Source organism: Microplitis mediator, chromosome 2 (genome assembly GCF_029852145.1).
Source record: "Microplitis mediator isolate UGA2020A chromosome 2, iyMicMedi2.1, whole genome shotgun sequence".
In the NCBI taxonomy this organism is placed as follows: Eukaryota; Metazoa; Arthropoda; class Insecta; order Hymenoptera; family Braconidae; genus Microplitis; species Microplitis mediator.
In genome coordinates, this window is record NC_079970.1 from 19,568,354 (window position 1) to 19,580,653 (window position 12,300).

Here is a 12,300-nt window from a genome sequence, read left to right on the forward strand (position 1 = left end):
TAATTTTTCAATAAATACTCAAACAAAAAATAAATTGTAACTATACGAATTTGAATAAAGAACAAGCCCTTTGATATTTTTATTTGTGCTTATGATGGATGTGAAACAGATCAAGAACTGAACCTCATGTTAAATATCAATTGATTTACATACGTTAGCATAGACAGATTATAATTTTATTGCTTACAAACAAAATTTGTCATAATGAAATCATATCCACTTATTTATGACATGGATTTCTAAATAAAAAAATAATTGGATTCTTTATTTTTAAAAAACAACTGCTGAAGATTTCTATTTACCAATAGATTGCATTACAAATTACTTCGCATGCATATTTGATATAGAGACACAGTCCGATAACAGAATTCAAAATTGATATCTGTTGTGTTGACATCCGCGACTCGTGTGTTTGAATTACTTATCCAACTTATTCTAAATATATCATAAAATAATCTAATTTCCAATGTTCACATCTTATTTTATGAAATTAATTTTTTTAAAAATAATTATTATTCATTGGTCATTATATTTTCTAAATAATTTCTTACTTAATTGCGTTCTGTTTATCTAGTGTTTTTATCTTACTTTTGAGTTACGTAGTTTGAATTTGCCGGTTAGAGCGGCAAGACGATGAGAGTGAATGTAACTGACAAATAGGAATTTTTTTTAATTTTTTCAAAATAAATTAAATCTAAATAGAATAAAAATTAATAAATGCGTATTTAAATCAATAAAAAATCCGTACGCGCATTTTTTTTCAATAAATTAATTTAATTCATTCGTTTATTTATTTGAAATTCAATGATACTAAAGTTAGCCGACGTCTAATAATTTTTGAATTTTTTTTAAAACGATAAATTGTAAAAAAAAAATATTTGAAAAAATTGCACCTATAGTTTTTAAAATTTTCTACATGTGCATTTTTTTAGTTTTCTTTTTTTTAAAATTAAATTGTTGGAAAAAAAATCCACAATTTGTTAATTGTCTGCTAACTTCAGAATCATTGAAATTCATTGTCTGCTACATTCACACTCATGCAAGACGCCATTAAAATCGTCAAACTATAACATATCGAGATAAAAGAATCACGCACTCATTCATTTGTGCGACATAAACTGGTAAGTCGATAGTTTATTTTTATTTTTATGCCTTCGCTTATTATATTACAATAAATTTTATAAATATTATCTGGTGAATAAAAAAAAAGACATTTTAACCTTTTTAAATTACAGATTTCAACACAGAATCTATTTTTTTAAATATTGGTTTAAATATTATTTAATACAATGGAAAGATGTTACTTTATGGGTAGTAAACAAACAACCATTTTTCAATGGAAAATAGGTGACTTTCCTTTAATCATGAAATATTCTATGAACAATCAAGATGCTCATACAATCCTTTCACCGGACTTTCCATCTGACTGGAAGTCCAAATGGGAATTAAAATTGAAGTTCAATAATGATACAAAGTCGGAAGAAAAAGAATGGATATCAATATTTCTTAACTCAAGATCCAGGACTGATAACCCAACATTTAAAGTAAAATATTCGCTCTTTATTTTAGATAATGAAAAAGAAAAAAAGTTTGAAAATGAACTATACAAAGTTTTTATAAAAAATGAAGATTTTTTCATTCCAAAGTTTCTTGAAGTGAATCAATTACTAGAAAAAAAAGATACACTGCTACCCGATAATGCATTGACAATTTGCATTGAGCTCACTGAGTTTACTGAAAGTTCTTGTCTTAATTCACCCATCATTAAAATTCCATTAAAAACTTCGGATCATCAAATTGTCCACGATTTGAAAGATCTTTTTGATAGTAGAGCGGGTAGTGATGTTGAACTAGTTGTGGGAGATATGAGAATTCCAGCTCACAAAACTTTGCTTATGACTCGAAGCCCTGTATTTTCTGCAATGTTTATATATAAGCTGAAAGAAAACAGAGAAAATAAAGTTACTATTCCTGATATGGATCCTGATACATGTGAAAAACTGTTAGAATTTATTTATACGGACAATGTTACTAATATTGATGAAGTTTCTGAACGTTTATATGAAGTGGCAGATAAGTATCAGTTACCAACTCTTAAAGAGTTATGTGAAGAATCATTTTGTAAAAACGTAAACGTTGAAAATGCTATTCAATATCTCGTTTTACTTGACCGTCATAATACTCGTGGGGAATTTTTTAAGTATATCCTTGATTTCATCGCAATCAATTCCAAAAAAATTATTGAAACCCCGGAATTTAAAGCCTTGGAAAAAAGTCATACAGAATTATTAATGACCATAGTAACAAAAATTTGCAGTAGCAAATAAAAAAAACAGGTACATTTTTATTTCTTAAAGTTTTTAATCAAATTTAGTCATAAGTTAAAAAATAATTATTTGGATTCTTTTGTTCCAGATCAACATCTTGATAATTCAATACTGTGACAAAAACTGAATGTTTTTTAAATTTTTTACTATCAGTTGTAATCCCTAATTTTGACCTTAATTTAAATTTTATTTTTACTTTTTTACAATTACTGTCGTTCCAACAATATATTAATTACACTAATATAATCATTAACATCTTTTAGTTGATGCTCATGAAAGCGTTTTCTATAGAAAAATGTTTATTCTGTATTCTTAATTTTTCAATAAATACTTAAAATATCAAAAATGAATTATCACTGTGGATTAATTTAAGTAAACTTGTAAATTATCAAAGGTAATCTGCGGAAAATTACATCTACAGTTTTTTTAATTTTCTGAATGTGCACATTTTTAGTTGTAGTTTTTAGTTTTTTTTTTTTTGTGATTGATTTGTTGAAACAAAAAAACCGAAAATTTATGATTATCTGTAAATGGTAATATTTTTTTGTGAACTTTTTCGATACAAAAAAGTTAATATTAGGCCACTAGTGTATATTCAAATTATGATCCTGAAATTGACAGATAATCAACAACTTTTCGGATTGTTTTGTCAACACATCAATTACGAATAAGAAAAAAACTAAAAATATGCACATGTGGAAAATTAAAAGAAATATAGGTGCAATTTTTTCAATTGTTTTTTTTTTATAATTTATTATTCTAAAAAAAAATCAAAGAATTATTATACGTCGGCTTACTTCAGTATCAGTTCAAATTACCTTATTGTACTAAATATATCATACTCTAATTTCAGATATTCACATCTCATTTTATGAAATAGTTATGTTAAAAATATTCACTATTAATTGATCACTATACTTTTAAAATAATTTCTCATTAATTTGCGTTTTATTTTTCTAATTTTTAGATTTTACTTTTGAGTTATACTAGTCCCGGCTAAAAAGTCGTCCTTCCACTACCATTAGTTAGCACGTATTTCCTATATCCCCACTATCTATGTTAAAACGACTTTTTCGCCAGGACTACTATACGTAGTATTAGTTTGCCAGCAAGACGCCATAAAAATTGTCAGCCATAACATATATCGAGATAAAAGAATTACGCATTCATTCATTTCGTGATTTAATCGTGCGAGATACACTGGTAAAGCAGTTAAATTTTATGCTATTACGAATTAAATCATAATGTACTTTATTAATATTATCTTGCTGTACATAAAAAAAGTGCCCATTTACTTTTTTCAAAATAAAGATTAAAAAAAAATATACTTTTGTTTCTTTAGTTATATTAAAATTATTTGATACAATGGAAAAGTGTTATTGTATGGATAAAAACCAAAAAAGTATTTATGAATGGCGAATAGATGAGTTTCCTTCAATTATGATATATTCCATGTGTTGAAAATTGATACATCAAAAAATTAACTAAATAATTGCTACAAGAAATTAACGACTGTGCGTTTTCAGAAATAAAATAAAATATTCAAAATTATAATTCTTTCTCTTTAAACTAAATATTTCAGCTCTGCGCTACTCGCAACATCGCCCGTGTACCTACTTTTATGACCGTCCCGGGTTCGGGGCCATAACAGTTGATCCTTTCCGTACACAGCGCGACCCTTTCGCCCGCATACGCAGCTCTTCTTCTACGCGAACATTTGGTCGCCAGATTTCGTTCCCTTTTTTTTATATACATGACTTTTTATTATAAATTATTTCACAGGACTTTCTCACGATCTTAGGAAAATGGAAAACTCGAGAAACTTCCAAACCAGTTTTTTGAACCTTTTTCAGTATACTGGCAGTCTGCATCAACTCGTTGCCGTTGTTACCAGTCAGTCATTCTCTGACCTCTTGCACCGAGCACATCGAGTGTTTCCGAACTTGTCAATTTTCCTGACCAGCTTCACAGCAATTTACAAATATCAGTTCACTCAATCCTTTTCTTAAACACAGTGAAAGCAATAACCGTTCAGTTACAATTAATCCTAGTTTAGCGAGCAATTATTACCATCAAGAAACAAGTACGCGGCGTCCAGAGTACTCAGCAGCTCGTGATCATCTTTCATCTGCATCGGCTCACCACGCACTGGTGTGATCGTGATATCCAGCCGCAGGCTACCAGCACTCCACCACCAAACTCAGGTCTAAGTAAATTACAACCTGGGTTACTTTTGGTATGTACACAGATTCAATTGCTATTCTCTATCGCATGTTGTCAATACTCTGACGCTCTAACTGGGTCGCGCTATAATGACTGACCTTTTGCCAGTTCGTCATAAGGTCTCCCTGAGTCTGGTCCCTGGTTCTCCGCGACCGGGACACCGCCTTGGCGACCCGTCAGTCGTTGTGGTGGATCGGCTAGATGAGAGTTTCGAGAGGTACCTACTGGATTCTCGTCTGGCTAGTCCGCATCTGATCTCTCTCAGTCTGTCACAGGTTCTTCCTGTGTCTGGTCGGAAAACAAAGAATGGATATCAATATCACTAGGGCCAAATTCCAATGATGGGACCGACGTATTTAAAGATAAATATTCACTCTTTATTGTTAATTTTAAGAAAGAGAAGAAGTTTTAACAAAAGTCATACAAGGTTTTCAACGGAGATGAAGAGTTTTGTATTCTGAAGTTTCTTAATGTAAATCAATTATTAGAAAAAGAGGATAAATTATTACCTGATAATGCATTGACAATATGCATTAAGCTTAGACTAAGAAAAAAATTTTCTCCTGACAACTAAATTTTAGTTATGACAAGAAAATGATTTGATTGCCCATTGCCAATCATATATTTGGTTGTTTTAACTAAATCTTTTGTAATCCACCAACAAAACAAATTATTAGAAACTATAAAATATTTAGTAAAGATTTATACGCGTTTAGTAGCAAGCATAAAATCAAATTGATTACCTGTAGAGTTTATAAAGGAGTCATAATGAAATGTATAAGTGATCATTATAGAGAATGAGTTATTGATAATAATTAAATATTATTTTGAAATAACAGAATATTTATTCAATAGTTCAATAAATACATATTTAGAAAATAATTTATTTCCTTCACAAGTACTTTTTTTCGTACTGTGACACAAATTGTTCAAGAAAAATATTACTACTAAACATTAATGACATAGTGTAATACAATATACCTCTATATCACTATCAAAAATTTTCAGCAGATAACTCGTCCCATAAATGCTACAAGCTCGGAATATATAAACTCTGAAATAAGTATCTTACCAGGGACACCACAAATGGTGGGCGCGATCTAGTGGCGAGCACCGAACTACTCCAGCTGCTGCTGCAGGAAGTGATGTTGTTCTAGTTGTGAGTGATAAGAAAATTCCAGCTCACAAAACTTTTCTGATGTTTCGAAGCCCCGTATTTTTTGCAATGTTTACACATAAGCTGAAAGAAAGGCGAGAAAATGAAGTAGACATTTCTGATATGGATCCTGATACATGTGAGAAACTATTAGAATTTATTTATACGGACAATGTGACTAATCTTGGTAAAGTTTCTGAACGTTTATATGAAGTGGCAGATAAATATCAGATACCAGCTCTTAAAGAGTTATGTGAAGAGTCGTTCTGTAAAAATGTAAATGTTGAAAATGCCGTTAAATATCTCATTTTACTTGACCGTCATAATGCTGGTGAAGAATTTTTTAAGTATATCCTTAATTTCATCGCAATCAATTCCAAGAAAATCATCGAAACCCCCCAATTTAAAGCCTTGGACAAAACTAATCCAGAATTATTGTTAACTATAGCGAAGAAAATTTGCAGTATCAAATAAAAAAACAGGTATACCTAAATTTCTTAAAGTTTTAATGAAATATAGTCATAAATTTAAAAATGATTATTTGATTTACTTGTTCCAGATCAACATCTTGGTAATTCAATACTGCAACAGAAACTGGATATTCTAAAATATATTCAATCAGTTATAAACCATTATTTAAAATTCAATTTTAATCTTATTTTTACTCTTTTATAATAACTGTCGTTTTAGTAATAAAATTTACAACAATTATATTAATACAACCATTAACATCCAGTAGTTCATGCTCTTGAAAGCATATCCTATTAAAAGAAATGAGTATTTTGTATTCTTAATTCTTCAATAAATACTTACATATCGAAAATAAATCATAACGATAGATAATTAAGTAAACTAATAAATTAAAAAAAAGTATGTACATGTTTTTTATTTTTATATTTTTAATTATTTAATGCGTTTATTTATCATTTCAAATTTGTCTTATGTTAGCTACATTTACACTTATAATATATCATATAATCTAATTTCAAAAATTCGCATCTTGTTTGTGAAATTATTATTTTTTATGAGTATGAATGTAGCAGACATCAGACAAATTTTAAATTATTAATAAATAGAGTAAATAATTAATAAAATTAAATTAAAAAAAAATGCGCATTTAAAAAATTTTGAAATTAACAAGTGCATTTTTTATAAATATTATTTTTTTAATTATTTACTCTATTTATTTATAGTTTTAAATTTGTCTGATGTCTGCTACACTCACACTCATTATTTTTTAAATATTTATTATTGAATGATCATATTCTATTCTAAAAACAATTTCTTATTTATTTGCGTGTTTTTTTTTTCTGTGTTGATGTTTTACTTTATAAACCTGAAGTTAACAGACAGTTTCCAATTTTTAGATTTTTTTTTTCAACAGATAAATGAAAAAAAAAAAAAAAATAATAAATAAATAAATAACTAAAAATGTGGACGTGTAAAAAATTTTAAAAACTACAGGTGCAATTTTTTGAATATATATTTTTTTTTTCATACATGGTCGTTTGGGAAAAATTCAAAAATCATGAAACGTCGGTTAACCATAATCCTGAAGTTAGCAGACAATTGAAAATTTTCCGATTTTTTTGTAACAATTAAATTATAAAAAAACTAAAAAATGCACATGTAGAAAATTAAAAAATCTACAGATGCAATTTTTTAAAATAATTTTTTTTTCAAAATTTATCGTTTAAAGAAAAAATCCAAAAATTATTAGACGTCAGCTAACTTCAGTATCATTTTACTTTTGAGTTACGTAGTATGAGTTTGCCGGCAAGCCGCCATTAAAATTATCAAAGTCACAACATATCGATATAAAAGAATCGTGTACTCATTCATTTCTTCGTGCAAGATACATTGATAATTAGTAATTTATTGTTATGCTTTCGCATATCACATTACAAGCATACTTCATAAATATTATCTCATTGTGAAGAAAAAAAAGTGCTATTTTAACTTTCAAATTATAAATTTAAACGAAGAATTAATTTTTTTAAATACTTGTATCAATATTATTTGATGCAATGGAAAGGTGTTATTTTATGGGTAATAACCAAAAAACCATTTTTGAATGGAAAATAGGCGACTTTCCTTTACTTATGAAATATTCGATGTACAAAGAAGACGCCCATACGATCACATCACCGGACTTTCCAACTGATGGGAAATCCAAGTGGGAATTACAATTAAAGTTAAATAATAATAAAGAGTCGGCTCTCAAAGAATGGATATCAATATCCCTAAACTCAAGATCCACTGGTGATACCCACTTATTCAAAATAAAATATTCGCTATCTATTTTAGATGATAAAAAAGAAAAAAAGTTTAAACAAAAGTCATTTCAGGTTATCAGAAAAATGGATACACTTAATATTCTAAAATTTCTTGAAGTAAAACAATTATTCGAAATGAAGGATAAATTATTACCTGATAATGAATTAACAATATGCATTAAGATTACCGAGTTTACTGAACCTACTCATGTTGACTCACCCATAATTAAAATTCCTTTAAAAACTTCGGATCATAAAATTGTCCACGATTTAAAAGATCTTTTTGATAGTAGAGCAGGAAGTGATGTTGTTCTAGTTGTGGGTGATAAGAAAATTCCAGCTCACAAAACTTTGCTGATGAGTCGAAGCCCTGTGTTTTCTGCGATGTTTACACATCAGCTGAAAGAAAACAAAGAAAATGAAGTTACCATTCCTGATATGGATCCTGATGTATGTGAGAAGCTGTTAGAATTTATTTATACGGACAATGTGACTAAACTTGATGGAGTTTCTGAACGTTTATACGAAGTAGCAGATAAATATCAGATACCAACTCTTAAAGAGTCGTGTGAGGAATCTCTCTGTAAAAACGTGAATGTCGAAAATGCCGTTCAATATCTCGTTTTACTTGACCGTCACCATACTGATGAACGATTTTTTAAGTATATCGTTGATTTCATGGCAATAAATTCAAAAAAAATTTCCAAAACCTCCAAATAAACAGCCTTAAAAAACTAATACAGAATAACTATTAACTGTTAGTAACAAAAATTTGCAGTATTAAATAAAAAAACAGGTACATTCAAATTCCTCAAAGTTTTTATCAAATACAGTCGTAAGTAAAAAAATATTTATTTGAATTGTTCTGTTCCAGATCAACATCTTGGTAATTCAATACTGTGACATAAACTGGATATTTTTAAATTTATTACTATCAGTTACAATCCATAATTTTGACCTTAATTTAAATCTTATTTTTACTTTTTTTTAATTATCCTCATTTTATAATAACATTTACGATAATTATATCAATTATTCCAATATAATCATTAATATCTGCTAGTTCATGTTCATACAAGCGAATACGTTTTTTATAGAATACTATAAAAAAATTATTATTTTGTCTTGTTAATCTTTCAATTAATACTTATATATTAAAAATAAATTATAACTATTGATAAATTCAAGAAAGAACGAATTTTTTGTTATTTTTATTTTCGATTATGATACATTTTAAAGAAAATAAGAACCTCATACAACATAAATGTTAATTGATTTACATACGTTAGCATTAACAGATTTAAATTTCATTGTTTACAAACACTTAATAAAGTATACGATTGTATCAAACTGATAACCATTTAGCCTCATGGAATAATATTCAGTTTTTTATGATATCATATCATAAATAACTGAATTCATTGATTATCATTGATATGCATGTTTAAATTAAAAAATAATTTGATTGTGCCCAAGGAAACCTGAGTTTCAGCTCAGAAATTGAAATTTTCGACATCTCGATGACGTACAGTATACGTAAAAAATTGCAGTTCTTTTGTGGTTCTCTTGTACTTTGAATATCATAAATTTGACGTAAAATTAAAGCTGCTATTTTACATTAAGTTTACATGTAATTTTATGTGTGGGAAAGGGAAAATTGAAATGAAATTTTTTATGTGTGCTAGACGTCATCGAGATGTCGAATGTTTCATTTTAGTTTTTGAGTTAGTGTTGCTCGTCTAGAGAGTTGTCATCGAAGTCAATTTTTAATCTCACGTATACGTGAAGTATCTGCTTTAATTTGACTGTTGGTTGAGCTCAACTATCTATTTGGGTTTGAAAGTAGGACTCTAATTTTAAAAATCAACTAAAGATTTCTATTTGTCAATAGACAGCACTACTAATTACTTTGCGTACATATTATAAACAGTTGCAGTAATACCGAGAATTCGAAATTGATATTTTGTGTGTTGATAGCCGCGACTCTCATGTTAGAATTAATTATTCCGCTATACAAATATATCATAGCATAATCTAATTTTAAATGTTCACATCTCTTGTGAAATTATTATTTCAAAATTATTATCCATTGATCGAAATATTTTAAAAACAATTTCTTATTTATTTGCATTTTATTTTTCTAGTATTTATATCTTCCCTGATAACCAGAGTTTCTGATCAGAAAGTTGATGTCCATGAGTTGCGATCAACTTGATGACAAATTGTCAATAACTTTCAGCTTTCGTAACTGATGATTACAAATTTCCCAGAAAGTTAGTGACAATCTACTGCCGCAGCTTGTCGACAACTTGCTGCGAAAATTAAAGGCAACTTTCCGTCAACTAATGGAACGGCCAAATTTTGCCATCAATATTCTCAGAAAAAGTTGCCATCAACGTGTGGGAATGACAACTTTTGCAGTCATCTTGGCTATCAGGGTTACTTTTGGGTTACGTAGTATGAATTTCCGGCAAGTAGCCATTATAACATATTGAGATAAAAAACGCATACGTTCATTTCTTTGTGCAAAGTACAGTGGTACGTTTTATATTGTAGATGTAAATAACGAGTTGAATTTTTTTTACTTGTATTGAAATTATCTGATGCAATGGAAGATTTTCGAATTGTAAAAACAAATTCTATAATTGAAGAACGGAAAGGTATATATGAATGGAAAATAACTCAATTTTTTTCAATGATGCGATTTTCCACGAACAAGAAATACAACAGCACAATCCGATCACCAGATTTTTCTACTAATAATAAACATGGTGATAGTTCGTGGTGTTTACAAATGAATCTTAGTAAGAATAATGACAGTTATGAGCAATGGTTTTCAATAACTTTGATATATCATGGTGGTCCGCAAAACTTAAGAGCCAAATATTCGATATGTATTATTGATAGTGAAAAAAACAAACAATGTGAACAAGAAGGAAGTGACATTTTCGAGAAAAATGTAGGGTATAATATCCTGCCGTCTGTTAAGGTGGGGGAACTATTTAAAGATACAAATAAATTAGTACCTAGTGATACATTAACCGTATCCTTTGAACTTACTGAATTTATTGTACGTTTTCACACTATTCCACCCATCACTAAACTTCGATTAATAAAATCGAAAGAAATTGTTGACGATTTGGCAGCTCTTTTTCATAGTAAAGACGACAATGATGTTGTTTTAGTTGTGGGTGATAAAAAAATTCCAGCTCACAAAACTTTACTAATGAATCAAAGTAATGTATTTCGTGAAATGTTATGCCACCAGAAAAACAACAAAAATGAAGTAAAAATTCTTGATATGAATTCTGATTTATGTGAAAAACTATTAGAATTTATTTACACGAACAATGTGACTAATGTTGATGAAGTTGCTGGACGTTTATACGAAGTGGCAGATAAATATCAGTTACCAGCTCTTAAAAAGTTATGCGAAGAATCATTCCGTAAGAACGTAAATGTTGAAAATGCCGTTCAATATCTTGTTTTACTTAACCGTCATAATGCTAACGAAGACTTCTTGAATTATATAGCAGATTTCATTGCAATCAATTCAAAGATAATTACCGAAACTGAAGAATATAAAGCATTACTAAACACTAATCCAGCATTATTGTTAACTGTAACAACAAAAATTTGCAATCTTCGAAAAAATAGAAAGGTTCGTCTAAATTTCTTAGAGTTTTCGAGATGTGTAATCAAATTATAATTTAAAAAATAATTATTAATTTTTTTATTCCAGATCAACATCTTGGAAAATCAATACTGCAACATAAAATGGATGTTTTTAATCTTATTATTATCAGTTCTAATCCTTAACTTTGGACTTAATTTAAATCTTTCTACTTTCTTTTCATCATTACTTTCATTCTAATAATAATTTACAATAATTATTATATCAATTATATCAATGCACTTAATATTATCTTTGCTAGATCATGCTCAAAAAAGATTGTTCTATAAAAAAAAAGGATTATTTTGTATTCTTAATTTTTCAATAAATACTCATCCATAAAAAATAAATCATCACTACAGTTGAGTTTGAATAGAGAACAAGTTCTTTGATATTTTCATTTTTGCTTATGATGGATGTGAAAAAAAAACAAGAACTGATCCTCGTGTTACATAAATATCTATTGATTTACATCCGTTATCATTAAAAGATTCAAATTTTATTATGGAATGAAATCTATAATACTGAAATTAGCCGACTACTAAAATTTTTTGATTTTTATTTAAAAACTCATTGATTACAAACACTTAATAAAGTATATAATTGTATCAAACTGATAACCATTTAGCCTCATGAAATAATATT

At 28.3% G+C, this 12,300-nt stretch overlaps 3 protein-coding genes across 3 annotated transcripts; all 3 read left to right on the top strand.

Annotated features, from left to right (window-relative positions):
- The first annotated feature begins 990 nt into the window (after nt 1–990).
- On the top strand, nt 991–2,598 carry LOC130663126 (speckle-type POZ protein-like). The gene is made up of 3 exons (XM_057462216.1): nt 991–1,121; nt 1,236–2,336; nt 2,416–2,598. The coding sequence occupies exon 2, from the start codon at nt 1,290–1,292 to the stop codon at nt 2,325–2,327; it is 1,038 nt and encodes a 345-aa protein (XP_057318199.1). The 5' UTR covers nt 991–1,121; nt 1,236–1,289; the 3' UTR covers nt 2,328–2,336; nt 2,416–2,598.
- A 4,858-nt stretch (nt 2,599–7,456) lies between these two features.
- LOC130663132 (speckle-type POZ protein-like) lies at nt 7,457–9,057 on the top strand. Its single transcript, XM_057462223.1, has 2 exons — nt 7,457–8,778; nt 8,857–9,057. Exon 1 carries the CDS (start codon nt 7,734–7,736, stop codon nt 8,700–8,702), a length of 969 nt encoding a protein of 322 aa, XP_057318206.1. The 5' UTR covers nt 7,457–7,733; the 3' UTR covers nt 8,703–8,778; nt 8,857–9,057.
- Nucleotides 9,058–10,208: 1,151 nt separating this feature from the next.
- LOC130663130 (speckle-type POZ protein-like) lies at nt 10,209–12,295 on the top strand. Its single transcript, XM_057462221.1, has 2 exons — nt 10,209–11,643; nt 11,725–12,295. The coding sequence occupies exons 1-2, from the start codon at nt 10,591–10,593 to the stop codon at nt 11,854–11,856; spliced, it is 1,185 nt and encodes a 394-aa protein (XP_057318204.1). The 5' UTR covers nt 10,209–10,590; the 3' UTR covers nt 11,857–12,295.
- Nucleotides 12,296–12,300: the final 5 nt, after the last annotated feature.

Excerpts from the sequence above, each read along its gene's own strand:
- LOC130663126 (XM_057462216.1), top strand. The coding sequence starts at position 1,290 with ATGGAAAGATGTTACTTTATGGGTAGTAAACAAACAACCATTTTTCAA.
- LOC130663132 (XM_057462223.1), top strand. The coding sequence starts at position 7,734 with ATGGAAAGGTGTTATTTTATGGGTAATAACCAAAAAACCATTTTTGAA.
- LOC130663130 (XM_057462221.1), top strand. The coding sequence starts at position 10,591 with ATGGAAGATTTTCGAATTGTAAAAACAAATTCTATAATTGAAGAACGG. Across the intron at positions 11,644-11,724 it reads ATCTTCGAAAAAATAGAAAG|ATCAACATCTTGGAAAATCA; the intron begins GTTCGTCTAAAT and ends TTTTTATTCCAG.